The 17,713-nt window shown below is 42.3% G+C and overlaps 1 protein-coding gene across 1 annotated transcript in view; it reads left to right on the top strand.

Moving 5' to 3' along the window:
• Nucleotides 1-8,313, top strand: part of mindy3 (MINDY lysine 48 deubiquitinase 3) — a 135,973-nt gene extending 127,660 nt beyond the window's left edge. The window contains exons 14-15 of the mRNA XM_085987921.1: nucleotides 4,742-4,813; nucleotides 6,226-8,313. Coding sequence (XP_085844047.1) covers nucleotides 4,742-4,813; nucleotides 6,226-6,375 — 222 coding nt within the window. The 3' untranslated portion in view covers nucleotides 6,376-8,313. The remainder of the gene's footprint in view (nucleotides 1-4,741; nucleotides 4,814-6,225) is intronic.
• The last annotated feature ends 9,400 nt before the right edge of the window (nucleotides 8,314-17,713 follow it).

Genomic DNA, 17,713 nt, shown 5'->3' with positions numbered 1-17,713 from the left:
TCTATGGTACGACCTCCCAGAAAGACGCATAAGACAGAATCTGGATGAATTGTCTGAACCATTTAGTTCAGACTTGGACATGGTCTGGGAAGAACCAGATGCGTCCGAGAAGGAGATAAAAGAGACTGAAAGGCATGATAACAAAGGAACCAACGCCTCCAACGTAGTTGAAGGAACTAAAGACTGGGTATCCGAAATAAGGAGCTCACAGCGAGTTAAGAAGGTTCCTGAAAGATTGACATACAGTACACTAGGAGTGCCAAGTGTAATGATAGCCCCTACGGTTCGATATGTTACCTCCCTTTATACGTGGTTGGGAAGCATGCAACCACCTATGTGTAAAGTTTATTAGTCATGGGGACAGGCCTATATTTGGTAGGGGGGGGGCGGGGGGGAGTGTAATACCCACTGGAAATGTTATGTACGCTAAGTATGGTTATCAATCTTTAACTTAGACACTATTATCATTGTTATAAATCCCTGGGTTAAAGTTGCCCATGTGAAGGTACGGCAAGAACTTTTATGGACACAATGTGACTAAGAGCATACTTTCCATAATTCTGCACCAGTATCAACTGTTGCAGACAGTGAGGCTGCGCAGTCTCCAGGCAGAAACCCCAGGAGGAAGGGGTGGAGTCGGGTTTTTCGAGCGGGAAAAGAGAGCGACTGGAAGAGAAGAGGGCAGGAGCTCTGAAAAGAGGGCTCAGGAGGCAAATGGCTGCCGCATCCCGTCCCGGGCTTCCAAACTCGGCCGCCGCCCTTCGTATTAGTAGCTCTGCATCCAGAACTCAAAGTGGGATTCAGTGATCGTGAAGAGAATTCAACGAAGGGGTTCGGAGTCGTAAGTCTTGCAGACATTATACATACCATGAGCTCCAACTTAAGCGCGCCAACGAAAGAGTGCACTCGAATTTGGACACAGGGACAGATTCTCCTTTGAATCCATATAAATGGAGAATGTATGTTTATTATGTCTAGATTCATTCTAATGTATGCAAATGTCTAATTTAGGTCATTGACCCGTAATCTTCTTATACTGTCTGACGTTAAAACTATAAAGTAAGATCATTAGAATTAAGCCATTGTAGTAGTGATCTCACTGGACTATAGAATACTGTCTACAACAGAGACCACATCTCACATATATCTAGAGAACCGTGAAGGGGTTACATAGATAAAAAGCCATTAAGCAGACAATGACATCCTTAAACAATTGAGTCTTATTTTATGAATTTCTTATTTGTAGTTTTTGGATTCCAATAGGAGTACCATGCATAGTTGTTTACTGCATTTTATTGGGTATTTTCAAAGATTTTGGTTGCAAAAAGGTTTGAGTAAATGTTGCACTGATGTATTTTCAGTTTGAATATCATTGTGATTTTCTAAACTCATTTTGGAACTTATTAAGGAATAATTTCCAGAGCTTTCTGAAATGGTCTCTTTTGCCCTGACGAGTGGGTGAGGTGGGTTTTGGTGAGCAGTACTCAGTTTTCAAATGTATTAGCTTCTTTAAAAGACCTGGAATACTGCCTTAGAGGGCAAAATGACCCAGGACCACGTACCACTGCCAAGGCCTTGCATGCAGTGGATGGCTTATCAGAAAATCAAGGGTGCATTGCAATTTAGACCGCATGTAATATCAAACTTGATTCACTACCGCGAAAAGACATGTGGCTTGAAGCTTTTATATGAATGTTAGAAAAAGTTAAAAGCAAAATACTGCGGATGCTGGAAATCGGAAGAGGAGAAGGCTCCTGTGACTCGGCGGTGTGGTGGAGAAAGGTAGGTAGGCCCCAAGGGTGCAGACCACCCTGCCGGCTGTGTACCGATAGGGGATCCCTACCCTAAGCACCAGCTCATACCTGCTCCACTCCCAGTGTCTCCGGTCCAGTCATCCCCCACCTTTCTCCGCCACACTCCTGGGTCACGGAAGCCTTCTCCTCTTTGCCAGATTTTCCACGCTTCCCTGCCCCTTTGTTATTCGGCTGTAACCATTAACACCTCCCCTGGGCCCATCTTTTGTTTCTTTACTGGTCCCATTACCTGCCATCATTCCTTTTGTCATTTAATCCCTCCTGCCCTCCACCCTATCACAGACCCTTTGTTCTCCCCCCACCCCCCCCCCCCTTTTCCCTAGCTTGGTATTTGTTTAAAAACTGTTAATCTCTTGACATCTTCCAGTTCTGATGAAAGCTCATTGATCTGAAACGTTAACTCTGTTTCTCTTTCCAGAGATGCTGCTTGAGTGTTCTCTAACTTTTTTTAAATTTGTTCGTTTTATGCTTTTTTATTTCTGTACCATAAATAATTACCATATATAACAAAGAAATACTTAATAAAGCATGTAAGGGTAGTGTTTCCACCATGGAGCAATCGGCGATCCAGGCGCAAATTGCACCTGTTTTGTGAAGTGTTTTTTTTCTCGAGTTTCTGCTCAAACTCATTTGCATGTCGCCGAACGCGAAATCTGCCATGAACCATGCAATCTGACAGTGTTGTAAAACGTTATTTTTTTTTAATGTTACTTTAAAAAAAAATTCCTCGATATATTTGAGTGAAAACTAGGTGCAATTTGATTAATGCAGCTGAAAATGGGTTCATCACACAAAAAAGTATTGTTAATCGCAGTCTCAACCCACCACCTATGAGTAACCCAATTTTAAATGACTGAAATAACAACAGAAAATGGGAAAAACTCAGCAGGCCAGGCAACATACGTGGAGAGAAATGAGTCAATGTTTCAGGTCAAACCCCTTTGTCAAGACTGAAGAAGCACAGGAAATGATCAGATTAAAGACCAGTTTGGGGGCTGGGAGAGAACAAAAGAGAAGTGAAGAGACATTAAGAGGTATTCAAAACGAAACGAGATGGTGATAGGACCGGTGGAGACAAAAGACGGCTCTAGATTAGGTGTGAAATGCGCTGGCAGAATGGGAGACAGCTGCCATGTGGGAGAGAAAAAAAAGGAAGGGGGGGGCCAAAACAAAGGCGTGGATAAAAAAATATAAGTAAAAATGTAATGGGGGCCGAGGTTATGATCTGAAATTGTTGAACTCGATATTGAGTCTGGAAGGCTGTAAAGTGCCTAATCAGAAGAGGAGGTGCTGTCCCTCGAGCTTACACTGGGCTTCTGTGAAACAGTGCAAGAGCCCGAGTACGGTGAGGTCTGAGTGGGAATGGGGCGGTGAATTAAAATGACAGGCGACTGGAAGCTCGGTCATCCTTACGGACTGAACGGAGGTGTTCCGCAAAGCGGTCACCCAATCTGCGTTTGGTCTCCCCAATGTAGAGGAGACCACATCGTGAGCAGCGAATACAGTATACTAGATTGCAAGAAGTACAAGTAAATCGCTGTTTCACCTGGAAGGGGTGTTTGGGGCCCTGGACGGGGGGAGGTATAAGGGCAGGTGTTGCATCTCCTGCGCTTGCACGGGAAGGTGCTAGGCGAAGGGGAAGGGGTGCTGGGTGTGGTAGAGGAGTGGACTAGGGTGTCTTGGAGGGAGCGGTCCCTATGGAATGCTGAGGGGAGGGGAAGATGCGTTTGGTGGTGGGATCACGTTGGAGGTGGCGGAAATGGCGGAGGATGATCCGTTGAATGTGGAGGCTGGTGGGGTGAAAGGTGAGGACAAGGGGAGCCCTATCGTGGTTCTGGGAGGGAGGGGCAGGGGTGAGGGCAGAAGTGCGGGAGATAGAACGGACACGTTCGAGGGCCATGTCAACCACGGTAGAGGGGAATCCTCGGTTGAGGAAAAAGGAAGACTTGTCGGAAGCACTGGTGTGGAAGGTGGCATCGTCGGAGCAGATGCGGCGGAGACGGAGAAACTGGGAGAATGGAATAGAGTCCTTACAGGAGGCGGGGTGGGAGGAAGTGTAGTCCAGGTAGCTGTGGGAGTCTGTGGGCTTGTAGTGAATGTTGGTCAATAACCTGTCACCAGAGATGGAGACGGAGAAGTCGAGGAAGGGAAGAGTCGGAGATAGACCATGTGAAGGTGAGGGAAGGGTGGAAAAGTGAATGAAATTGCCTAGTTCAGGGCGAGAGCAGGAAACTGCACCAATACAGTCATCAATGTACCGGAAAAAGAGGTGATTGAAAATGACTAAAAAATATACAGAACCATTTCCTGGTTATATTGGGGTACAGTAGTCAGTTTCTTAATACATTTTTAAAAATACATTCAAAAGCTTTTAAAATGTTTCTATTGGTGTTCTTGCGCCCAAAAGAACTATCTTAGTTTCCACAGACCTTTGAGGAGGCCTTAAAATTTATGTTGATTAATTCATCCTGGGGTGTGCCCAGTTTTGTGGGCGGGGCAGGCTTCTAGCGCGATGTTTTTTAAACTAGCGCGAAAGATCACGGAAACTTGAGTTGTGATGAATGTAATTTGCGCTTAAAATTCCGCAATCTTTTGCACCGGTTACACTGATTTTGGCCAAATTGCGCCAAAAAGAAAGCGCATCCGAGCAGAAACTCCAGGCCATAATTTATGCATTTTCTTCAGTAGTTGTGTGCTACATGCATCATCTAATTTTCCTGGTTTAATTGGTATTTCTGTACTACATGAACGTTTATTTGTAGAAAATCACTACTCAATTAGACCTGTCGACAGCTGCTGTTTTAATCTTTGTGTAATGTGACTGACATAATGTGACGAGCAGAATTAAATCCCAAAGCTGTCTAGTGCAATTTGGAGAACAAAAGTGCAAAATCCATGTGAAAGTCTCCCATTCTGCTGTATTTCAGGAATCTACCATTCCAGATTCATTTACTGTTTACCACTACAATGGGTTGAAGCAGTCTAACCACAGTGAGAAGGTGAGGCAAGAATAGAGCTTAAGTATTTATTTGTTAATCATCTGCATTTCCTGTCACTTTAGAAACCCCTGGTTTGAATATGTATATATTGACAATATGATTCGGTTATCTGTATTAAACTCACTTTTTTTGTATAAGAATAAGAATTTTAACCTAACACGCCTGGTGAGAACGGGGCGTGTTTGAGTCAGTAGCCCAATTTATACCCCGCTCCATTTTTATCTCAGTTGAAGTCAATGAAGTGTAAAATAGGGCGGGGTGTAAATCAGGTGTTCGACTCGAACGTGCCCTGTTCTCACCGGGTGCATTAGGTTAGAATCGGGACATTAGTTATTAAAATGTGTATTAAATTGCAGTGCGAATTTATTTTATTTGATGTTGTAAATTATTTGCATTTGATGCCATGCACTTATCAAAGACTTGCCAATTGTAACAATTAACTTGTAGACATCTTGACTTAAAAATAAGGTCATGAGGCATTAGAATACCAAGTAACTGTGCCATGGGGGATAGTAGGGCACAAAGTTCTCAATCTTTCAGGCATAGATTGCTGTTAGGGGGTGCCTCACCCGCCAACCACGCATATCAGAAAGTCAAGTGCATGCTGCCGATTGTTTTCTCACTGTTCTGGCCCGAAAACCCTGGACAGTACACACCCAAATTTGTGATGTGTTGCCAGCAGTGCAGACTGGTAAAATTACCCCGCAACCACTTTTGTATTGCCCAGCAAGTGGTTTTTGAGCACTATTAGCATGGTGGTTCAGCACGTCCTGGAAAGAGCCAAGAAAGAGGGAGGGAAGAGAACAATATATTTTTACAAAGCTCATTCTTGAGCCTCCTACCACCCTCCCCTAAAAAAGGTTACGGTACATTCTCCACTAAAGGGAAAACAGGTTGATTTAAACACTTCTTCTTTATTACCTTAAACAAACCTTTACCAACCACTGGGAACAATTGGACACTACAGAGAAAGAAAACAGGCCACAGTGACCTTTTACCATTCATCCAGCCTCTTGGCTTGAGAGTTGAAAGAACTCTCTCCACTTATTTTGGGATCTTCATGATCTCTTTTTCTTTCCTTTCATTTGCTGTGTACTTGTAGGTCAAAAGATTAAGTATACCTTACACAGCTGTCCTTAGCATTAAAAATGTTAATGTAGAAAAGGCGGTGTACTGTGTGTGTGAAGGCTCTCCTGCTCATCGAGTGGTTTATTTGTTTCACATGCAAAAGATGCAGCACTTTATTACCTAACTATTTGGGAGTACACTAGCCCTTCCTAAAAATATACATGTAATTGCAATCTTTTAAAAAGGCATTACAAAATAAAAACCACATACATTTCTGATTGACCAAACACTTTTCAGCTTGTCGGACTATTAAAATAACTTATGTTCCTTCTGTTCTTCAAAAGGTTATGTATGTCGAGGGAACTGCTGTTGTCATGGGCTTTGAGGATCCAATGGTGCGAACTGATGACACTCCAATCAAGCGCTGTTTGCAAACTAAATGGCCATACATAGAGCTCATGTGGAATACAGACCGGTCACCCTCCTTAAATTAGTTCCAGGAAATCCAAAACCAAACAAAATTCCAAATACTGTAAGCTGTTCTGCTTTTTGAAATCTGTACACAATTGCTGCTAACTGGAATGTAGTGTCCCTGAAGTCCTTAAGAAACTGTAGACCTTAATTATTCTACTAATTACTATTGATAAAGTTCTGAGTCACTGTCGTTCACTGCTAATCAAAAGATTATCCATAGATCCAAAGCTGTCAATTTGACTTAGAGGGAGAAATTGTTTCATTATATCATCCTGGAGATGTAAAACCAAAATTCTCTGAAATAATGGCTTATTAGGAGTAACATACAGATTTGGGGCCTGCAATTCTGGGTCCTGTCAATGCCACCAGAACTGGAGTGGAGCGGGACTCCTGGCCGATAACAGCCAAAGATTTAGACACTGATGGAATGCCAGAGGCCCGAAGAGAAATTCAAAAACAAAAAAATATATTTCCCCGAAGGTAAAGATTACCTGTTAGTTTGAGATAATCAATTCCTTATGCCAGTAAACCTGTTGGGGCCTTTGTAAGGCCCAATACGAGATCAACATCAGCTCTCAGCTCATGTAGGTCCCATTGGGCCTAAGGAGGGCATGCTGGCCGGAATTTCCGGTGTAGCCCAGGAATGCACCCAGATATGACTCCAACAATGTACTGTACTTTGATGTAGGGACAGCGGGTGAAATATTTGCCCACTCCTATCCCACCCACCCCTGTAGAATTGGGGTCAATTTTTAGAGTGGCAATGCAGAGTTTCCAGATTCAGCCCCAAATTGGAGAATTTGAATCAAGTGATTTAAACTAACTAAGTGCAAAATATTTACCTCCTCGAGTGTCCTCCAGAATATTCTTAACAAGAGAATGTTTAAAAAAAACTTTTCACCTAAAGAACCGTTCTGCAGAGCACAGCAACATAATTCATTCAAATGGATGTGCCCCCTTATGTCACCAAAGGACTCACCTTAGAAGGTGTCCCCCAAGAATAATTAATTCCAATATAGTGTGCATGACTAGAGAAAACTCAATTCCCAGTTGGACTTTTCTATGCAGAAAATGTTCCAGCTGACAGATATGTTGCATGAGATCCCTTTTGTGATGTCAGTGGAGCACATCTGCTTGGACAAAATATCATTCTGCTGTGCTCCTCAGGGAGCCCGCTACAGAAATGCTATTCTTAATCAGTAGGGGGTCAATTCAAAACTGCATGCTGTGGGTCATAGGTGTAACAGGGAAGGAGGGGGGGAAATTATATTGAAAGTATTCCCCCTCTTTTTCTCTTTCTCCCCCCCCCCCCCCCCCCCCCCACAGATGCCCTCTGAGTTAAAGTAGATGAATTTTTTACTTTAATGTGAACAGGATTGACAGCATCCTGTCTAATTGGGTGCAGTCAGCGAGTTTATTTATCTTCAACATCCCATGAACTTAACCAGTGATGGTGACTAAAAGCTTTATCTTTTACAGTGATCTCTTGGGGAAAAAAATTCATGGATATGTTTGGGAGAGCCATTTGCTTAACTTTATTTTGCTTTGTGGTGCATTGCAATATGCTTTTAACTACCAGCTAAAGTACTGGGTATGTGGCTCTCTGTAACATATTGGAATTCTGTCGTTTATATTTTTGAAAATTACCACAGTGGAAGCCATACAAAGGTAAAATATAAATGCAAATTGTGGCTAAATACAATGATACATTCTGAATCTTTACAGTGATTAACGCAGCTTATCTCTGAAGTTATCCAGCTGTACTGTTACTTAATATTGCCAAGATTCGTTTTCTTTTGTGTCAAAATTACACCGATTGCCAGTGTTCATGTGTATTTAAATTCTGCTTGTTGTTAGATTGCATGAGAAATGAACAATTTATTGTCCATAAAACACTGGTGTTCTTATTTATTATGATTTGGCAGTTGGCCTAAAATAAAAATACAGTTGAAAAATGTTCTTGAATTATTTTCTTAATGCACTTGAGCTAACTTTATGACTGTTTTTGTTATTTAAACTTGTTTCTAGGCTGAACAAAGACTATTGTAAAATTACTTTTCATTGATTACTAATTTTCCAAAACAGTAATTTTATCTGTAAAGAATATCTTTAGCAATAAATGGTCCATGTTTTGTTTTATTGGAGAATATTAAAATAATTCAGTTGATTCTAGAAATTCTCATTTTGTGTTTTTGTTAAAGAACCATTTTGGAACAATTTTCTGAAGCAACAGAAACTAATGGACCAACAACGAAATACATCACATTTATGTAATGTCCAGTACAGTAAAAGTGAGAATTTAGACAACTACAGGTAGCATAACCCATAAAGTGTTAGTGTCATATTTGTAGTGATTATCTTGTTTATTCTACAGAGTAATGGTTGACACTCATACAAGAATTCTTCTTTGTAGATATTTTTAAAAGTGTGGGTCAGAAAAAACAATTTTCTCCTGAGTCAACTAAACATTGAGATGGTTAAGACACCAGTGAGCTTGCTGATGATCAAAATGACTGGGAGATACTTAATTTAGATTGATCAATCTAAATATCTTTCAAAGTAATAGTAGACAGAAGGTGTGGTGGTAGATGTATGAATCAATCTGTACTGCTCAATTTCAACATCTAATAACAATGATGTGTCAGTTGTGGTTGGGTCACTTTTCCTTGCATGTTTCTTGGCCTCACATCTGCTTTCATGGCAGAGACTGTTGCAGCTTGTTTGAAAATAATAGCAAGATCCTATCCTATTTTTTCCCTCGGGTGGTCGAATATGACCATGCGACCTACCAGAAAACAAAACAGGAGCAACTCACAAAAAAAACTCTCAGCGTTGGATTGCAGAGACCTAACCAGAAAACCGTGGCAAATCTCTGGAATTAACTAGAAAGGAATAGGAGGAAAAGGGTAAATCCACCATGAAATGAGGAAGAACTCCTACAGTGTTTGCAGCTTGAATAGGATAAGGTTCTAGTGAGCTGTCCAGGAAATGGAGTTCCTCCAGACACATTGGTGGCAGATGTAAAATAAAGCTTTGAATATGCTACAGTAGTAACTGCACGTTTCTGAATGTTTAATGCAATGTTAAGTTTGTTTATTGGTGAATGCAAGGCATATTCTAAGGACCCTCAACTTTTGGCGGAGTGACTTACTAAAGGTCCGCAGCCACAAAGCAAACCATACTTACAGCCATATACCACCACCACATGCAAAAACCCTTCCCAAGCGCAGCCACACCCATCCTTGGCAAATACAACCACACCCCAACACCACCTCAACCAAAAACATACTGCTCATTCATCTCGTGGCTGTTGGACCTTGCTGTGCACAAAATAACTGCTGCATTTGACTACAGACCAGTTGTTGCATTTGGAAGCGGATTCATCAAGTGAGATACATAAGTTGCTAAATAAATGCACAATTGTTCTTTGCTCTCTTGCTTTCACTAAATATGACATATGCTTGCCCCCTTCAAATGTGGCATTTTTCTTCCCCCCCCCACCCCCCTAGCTCCTTCCACCTCGCCATCTTCCACTTCTCTAAAAGTGGCCACATGTTGTATGGTGTTTTTACTTACACAGAAAGCTACCTTATTTTCTTCATGAAAATAACAGCTATGTTTTTATTGGTATTGTACATCTCTACCTAATTTATTTTGAAGCCTGGAGCATTTGAAACTGCCAGATGGTGGGGAAGTTACCTGCTCCTACTAAAAGCAAGCAACACTGGCGTTCAGCACCTGCGAAACATACCATGGTGCATGGGGACTCCCATCCTGCTGAATATGCGGATGGATCATGAAACTAAAGCACACACGTGTGCACATAATCAGACTCAGAAGTACACCTTTCACGTCATTGGAGCACAGCGAAGCATAGCATTCCGGGCCTGGAGCATTGGTGTTTAGCACAGGTTGCACAAAAGACATTACTGGACTTTGAAGTAAAATCAACATCATATGAACAGACATCCACCATTAGCTTAGTAATTTATCAGCTTTTTTGCAAACAGGTAGGAATCATTAAGTATTATGTGGGAGCAGGAAAAGGTGGAGCTGGCTGAAATCTTGGTGAAAGCTGCAACAGAGGCTTGTGCAAATTGCATAATGACCACTACACTCAATGTACTAGATGAATTAATGCCAGCATTGAATCATGAGTGGCCTTTAGATGTTGACAGTTCATTAGTGTGATCAGCTTATATCTCTAATGTTTTAACCAATGAATACTATTGGCAGCTGAAACATGCCTGTGTAGTTTGGAGAATTAAACAATTTGGCTTTGAAATAATGCCTTGGGATACCACTGTATGTATGCTCAACACTTCTGTTAAAATAGTGGAGGAAGCAATTTCATAACAGGTTAACATTTAAAATAAACAAATTAACGCTGTGGCAGAAATAAGGCTGTTTCAAATTATAACAGTTTATAAGTGGTATCTGCTTATTTCAGATTTTAGCTAGACCACGATTGGCAGATTCAAACTGGTTTCTGTTGCGTGCTTTCTGGAATGGGTTCCTCTGGATTTGTGAGTGAGCGCAAATACACACATGGGGCTAATATTCCCCCCTCAATCCTGTTGGGGAGCAAATAGTGCAGGGCGCACCAGATGTGCATTCCGCTGTGCCGACATCTTCAGCTCCTGAACGTCCTCTGGGGCCTCACCATAATGCAGCAGGTTCACACTAGAAGTATTCTTGGGTACAGGGTCAGGCAGAAGAGGAGGTTCGAACACTATCTGGGCCTCAATCAACACTAAAGGGGTAGGTGTACAAACATAAAAATGGAAAGGAAAATATCAGCTGGTCCATCGAACTTGCCCCACACTGAAGCATCATAATTCACAACAACCCCCACCCACCAGCAGCCTGCAAGAGGCAAAAAGCCAGATTAAAAATCCAGGACCAATTATGCAGAAAAAGTCTGGAAAATTCCCCTCTGACTCTTAGGCAATCAAAATTAGTCCAGGAGACCATATAGACCATGATTTATATTATTTAGTATTCTACCAACCTTTTATATGCCATGATCTCTGCCCCAGCCAGTACAGGAAACTTTCTGGTATCCGGCACTGACGGGACCGAGCTGGTGCCGGTCGATCAACACTGCCGGAGAAACGAGCGCTAATGTTAAAACATACGGAGCTTCTGAGCTCCGTCTGAAGCAACAAACCCTGTTACTTAGCAACAGCTTCAAAACAGTCGGCGCAGCTTGCAAGCGTCTCTGTAGCTAAACAACAGCTTCAGCTAGACGCTTGCAGAGCCACGACTGGAGGAAAAAAAACAACAAAAAGTAAAAAAACTTATCTGAACCGACTCCTGAATTTTGCCGGTGGATAGAGCGTTCCACACATTTAACCTCCGTTAAACGAAAGTTTCCTGTACATAGTCTAGTTCTCTTTTGAAGGCATTCAGCACATTTGCACTCCCAGTACGAGCTGGTGACTCCATTCCACAGGTCCATTGTCCTCCGAGAAAAGAAGAATCTCTTGATATTTAACCCAGTTTTGCCCTTGCATGTCTTACATGCATGACCTCTGGTCCTCCGCAACCTATCTAATTGAAATAATCTGTCAATATGAATACAGTCTAGTCCCTTCATCATTTTAACCACTTCTATCGGATCCCCCAGAATCTACACATCTCTAATGTAAATGGATCCAGATTTTTAAGCCTTTCTGGGTAACTAAGGTGTATTCAGATGGATATAATTTTTTGGCCCTCTGAACATTTTCCATGTGAGAGAACCAAAACTGGACACTGTATTCTAAGTGAGGTCTAAAGAAAATCTTACACAAAGACAAAATGGTGTGTTTTGTTTTATATTGAGTTATCCTGGCAATGCAACTTTGTGCCCTATTTGGTATAATAAAACCCCTTGGGAGAGGCAGAAGAAATTTGTGTTTTTCTGCTAATGCGGTGAGATTTTGATCTATGCACCTTCTGATGAAGACTAACACGTTTTTAATTTAATGTATGTGTGCTAGAAGCTGCGATTTGGATGTCAGTGGTATTCATGTTCATTTAGAGGTTTACACCCTTATAAATCTGTTTGTGCTGCTGTGCTATGGCTGGGATGGCAGCAACATTCCAAGTAACAGTCAGGCACCCCTACAATGAAGCAGTAAAATGATTTTTTATTGAAAAATAAAGACCTATCTTGACTATCAGATACTCCCTTAAGACTAATGGCGACTAAACAGCGTCTTAGGAATCAATGGCAGCAGGTTTTACAGGGAGCAGTGCCCCTGAACTGTACCCAGTGCTATTAAATCTGGCTCCTGAGCCATCTGACCTTCATTTACATACACACGTTTCTCGGGCACAATTTTAAGAACATAAGAAATAGGTGCAGGAATAGTCACTTGGCCCCTCGAGCCTGCTCTGCCATTCAATAAGATCATGGCTGATCTTGGGCTCAAAGCCACTTCCCCGCCCACTCCCCATAACCCTTCACTCCCTTATTTTGCAAAAATTTGTCTATCTCCACCTTAAATGTATTTAATGACCCAGCCTCCACAGCTCTCTGGGGCCGAGCATCCCACAGATTGATGACTCTCTGAGAGAAGAAATTCCTCCTCATCTCAGTTCTAAAAGGGCGACCATTTATTCTAAAACTGTGCCCCCGTGTTCTAGATTTCCCCATGAGGGGAAACATCCTCTCTGCATCTACCTTGTCGTGCCCCCTCAGTAACTTGTCGTGCCCCCCATTTAGCCCGACTCTCTGCTTTCTGTTAGCCAATTCTCTATCCATGCCAATATATTACCCCCAATTCCGTGAGCTCTTATCTTATGCAGTAACCTTTTATGTGGCACCTTATCCAATGCCTTCTGGAAATCCAAATACACCACATCCACTGGTTCACCTTTGTCCACCCTGCTCGTTACCTCCTCATAGAAATCCAGCAAGTTTGTTAAACATGATTTCCCTTTCATAAAACCATGCTGACTCTGCCTGACTGCATTATGATTTTCCAAATGCCTTGCTACTGCTTCCTTAATGAAGGACTCCAGCATTTTCCCAACAACAGATGTTAGGCTAACTGGTCTATAGTTTCCTGCTTTCTGTCTCCCTCCTTTCTTAAATAGGGGTGTTACATTTGTGCTACACCAGTGCTTCCGACATGTCTTCCTTTTTCCTCAACCGAGGATGCCCCTCTACCGTGGTTGACACGGCCCTCGACCGGGTCCGTTCTATCTCCTGCACGTCTGCCCTCACCCCTGCCCCTCCCTCCCGGAACCATGATAGGGTCCCCCTTGTCCTCACCTTTCACTCCACCAGCTTCTACATTCAACGGATCATCCTCCGCCATTTCCGCCACCTCCAACGTGATCCCACCACCAAACACATTTTCCCCTCCCCTCCCCTCCCCTTTCAGCATTCCGTAGGGACCGCTACCTCCGAGACACCCTAGTCCACTCCTCTATCAGCCTCAGCACCCCTTCCGCTTCGCCCAGCACCTTCCTGTGCAAGCGCAGGAGATGCAACACCTGCCCATATACCTCCCCCCTTCCCACTATCCAGGGCCCCAAACACCCCTTCCAGGTGAAACAGCGATTTACTTGTACTTCTTGCAATCTATTCGCTGCTCACGATGTGGTGGTCTCAACATTAGGGAGACCGAACGCAGATTGGGTGACCGCTTTGCGGAACACCTCTCTTCAGTCCGTAAGGATGACCCCGAGCTTCCGGTCGCCTGTCATTTCAATTCACCGTTCCATTCCCACTCAGATCTCACCATCTGCAGCCTCTTGCATTGCTCAGTGTAAGCTCGAGGAACAGCACCTCATCTTCCGATTAGACACTTTACAACCTTCCGGACTCAATATTGAGTTCAACAATTTCAGATCATAACCTGCACACTTTTGGTTTGTGCCTTTTCCTTTTTTTCTCTCTCCCACATGGCAGCTGTCTTTCACTCTGCCAGCACATTTCACACTTCATCTAGAGCCATGGTTTGTTTCTTTACCTGTCCTATTACTATCTCGTCTCACCTTGAATATCTCTTAATGGCTCTTCTTTCATCCCCTCCCCCATTTCCCAGCCCCCAAACTGCCTTTTAATCTGTTTCATTTCCTGCCTTTTTTTCTCAGTTCTGAAGAAGGGTTTCGACCTGAAACATTGACTCTGCTTCTCTCTACGGATGTTGCCTGGCCTGCTGAGTTTTTCTAGCATTTTCTGTTGTTATTTCAGATTTCCAGCATCCGCAGTATTTTGCTATCGTGTTACATTTGCGGTTTTCCAATCCGCTGGGACCACTCCAGAGTCCAACGAATTTTGGTATATTGCAACCAATGCATCCACTATCTCTGCAGCCACTTCTTTTAAGATTCTGGGATGCAGGCCATCTGGTCCAGGGGACTTGTCATCTTTTTGTCCCATTATTTTACCAAGTGCTATTTCCTTAGTGATAGTGATTGCCTTTAGTTCTCCCCTCCCTGTGGCCCCTTGATTATCCATTATTGGGATGTTGTTAGTGTCTTCTACAGTGAAGACAGATACAAAATATTTGTTCAGAGTCTCTGCCATTTCCCATTCCCCATTATTACTTCCCCAGTCTCATCCTCCAAGGGACCAATGTTTGCTTTAGCTGCCCTCTTCCTTTTTATATACCTGTAGAAGCTCTTACTATCTGTTTTAATGTTTCTTGCCAGTTTACTCTCATAATTCACCTCTCTCTTTATTATTTTTTTAATCATCCTTTACTGGTTTTTAAAAATTTCCCAATCCTCTGGTCGCCCAGCAATCTTGGCAACATTGTATGCCTTCATTTTCAATTTGATACCATCCTTTACTTCCTTATTTGCCACGGATGGTGCTCCCTTCTCTGAAAATCTTTCTTTCTCACTGGAATATATTTTTGTTGATAGTTATGAAATATCTCCTTAAATGTCCACCACTGCATTTCAACTGTCTTACCCTTTAATTTATTTTTCCAGTCCACTTTAGCCCGTTCTGCCCTCATGCCACTGTAATTGCCTTTGTTTAAGATCAGGACACTGGTTTGAGATACAACTTTCTCACCCTCCAACTGAATTTGAAATTCAACCATGCTATGATCACTCTTTCCTAGAGGATCCTTTACTATGAGACCATTTATTAATTCTGTCTCATTACATAGTACCAGATCCAAGATAGCCTGCTCCCTGGTTGGTTCCATTACACACTGTTCTAGGAAACCATCCCGGATGCACTCTATTAACTTCTCCTCAAGGCTACCATGGCCAATTTGATTTGTCCAATCAATATGGAGATTAAAATCACCCATGATTATTACCGTATCTTTTTTACAGGCCTCCATTATTTGTTGATTTATACTCTGTCCAACAGTATTGCTACTGTTTGGGGGCCTGTAGACTGCAGGCTAGGACAAATAAAATTAGAGATTTAAATGCGTGGCTCAAAGACTGGTGTGGGAGAAATGGGTTTTGCTTCCTGGGACACTGGCACCAGTACTGGGGCAGGAGGGAGCTGTTCCGTTGGGACGGGCTTCACTTGGCCAGTGCTGGGACTAGAGTCCTGGCGGATCATATAACTAGGGCTGTAGAGAGGGCTTTAAACTAACTAGTGGGGGGGAGGTTCCTCGAGAGCAAATAATAAAAATGACAACAGAGAAGGTCATAGACTTAGGTAGCAGTGGGGAAATTAAAAACCAGAGCGTGTCAGGAAGGGGCAGAAGGTATGGAGTAAAAGGTAAAGTAATAAAAAGGGCAAAAGCAGGAACTAAGTGTCACAAAACATATTTGAAAGTTCTCTATCTGAATGCACGTAGCATTCATAACAAAATAGACAAGTTAATGGCACAAATAACTACATATGGGTATGATCTTGTGGCCATTACAGAAACATGGCTGCAGGGTGACAATGCCTGGGAGTTAAACATACCAGGTTATTTAACGATCAGGAAGGACAGGCAGGAAAGAAGGGGAGGTGGGGTGGCTATGTTAATAAAGGAAGGAATCACTGTAATACAGAGAAATGATATTGGGTCAAAAGATCAGGATAATGAAACAGTTTGGGTGGAGGTAAGGAATAATAAGGGGAAAAAAACACTAGTAGGCATAGTCTATAGGCCTCCGAACAGTTGCAACTCTGTTGGACGGAGTATCAATCAGGAAATAGTTGAGGCTTGTAATAAGGGAACATCTATAATTATGGGGGATTTTAACTATCATATTAATTGGACAAATCAAATTGGGCAGGGCTGCCTTGAGGATGAGTTCATTGAGTGTATTAGGGATGGGTTTCTTGAGCAGTATGTAACTGAACCGACCAGGGGGCAAGCAACCTTAGATCTGTTCCTGTGTAACGAGACAGGATTAATTAAAGATGTCCTAGTAAAGGATCCCCTTGGAATGAGTGACCATAACATGGTTGAATTCCATATTCAATTAGAGGGTGAGAAGGTTGAATCTCAAACAAGTGTGCTAAGCTTGAATAAAGGAGACTATGAAGGTATGAGAGCGGAATTGAGTCGAGTGGATTGGGAAAATAGATTAAAGGGTAAGACGATACATGATCAGTGGTGTACCTTTAAGGAGTTATTTTACAACTTCCAAAAAATATATATTCCACTGAGAAGAAAAGGGTGTAAAAGAAAAGACAGCCATCCGTGGCTAAGTAAAGAAATTAAGGATAGTATTCGACTAAAAACAAGGGCATATAAGGTAGCCAAATCTAGTGGGAGGATAGAGGATTGGGAAAACTTTAAAAGACAGCAAAAAATAACAAAAAGATTGATTAAGAAAGGGAAGATAGATTATCAAAGTAAATTAGCAAAAAATATAAAAACAGATAGTAAGAGTTTTTATAGTTATATAAAAAGAAAAAGGGTGGCTAAAGTAAATGTTGGTCCCTTAGAGGATGAGACTGGGAAATTAATGGTGGGAAATATGGAGATGGCAAAAACACTGAATGAATATTTTGTATCAGTCTTTACAGTAGAGGACACTAAGAATATCCCAACACTGGACAAACAGGGGGCTATAGGGGGGGAGGAGCTAAACACGATCAAAATCACTAAGGAAGTGGTACTCGGTAAAATAATGGGACTCAAGGCGGATAAATCACCTGGACCTGATGGCTTACATCCTAGGGTCTTGAGGGAAGTGACGGTAGGGATTGTGGATGCATTGGTAATAATTTTCCAAAACTCCCTGGACTCAGCAAAGGTCCCGGCAGACTGGAAAACTGCTAATGTAACACCCTTATTTAAAAAGGGCAGTAGAGAGAAGGCTGGAAACTATAGACCGGTTAGCCTAACATCTGTGGTAGGTAAAATTTTGGAGTCCATTATTAAGGAGACAGTAACAGGACATTTGGATAATCATAATTTAATAGGACAAAGTCAGCATGGTTTT

This window comes from Somniosus microcephalus, chromosome 5 (genome assembly GCF_052327205.1).
Source record: "Somniosus microcephalus isolate GS21.2 chromosome 5, FLI_Smic_1.0, whole genome shotgun sequence".
NCBI lineage: Eukaryota > Metazoa > Chordata > Chondrichthyes > Squaliformes > Somniosidae > Somniosus > Somniosus microcephalus.
This window is presented reverse-complemented; position numbering and strand designations above follow the sequence as displayed.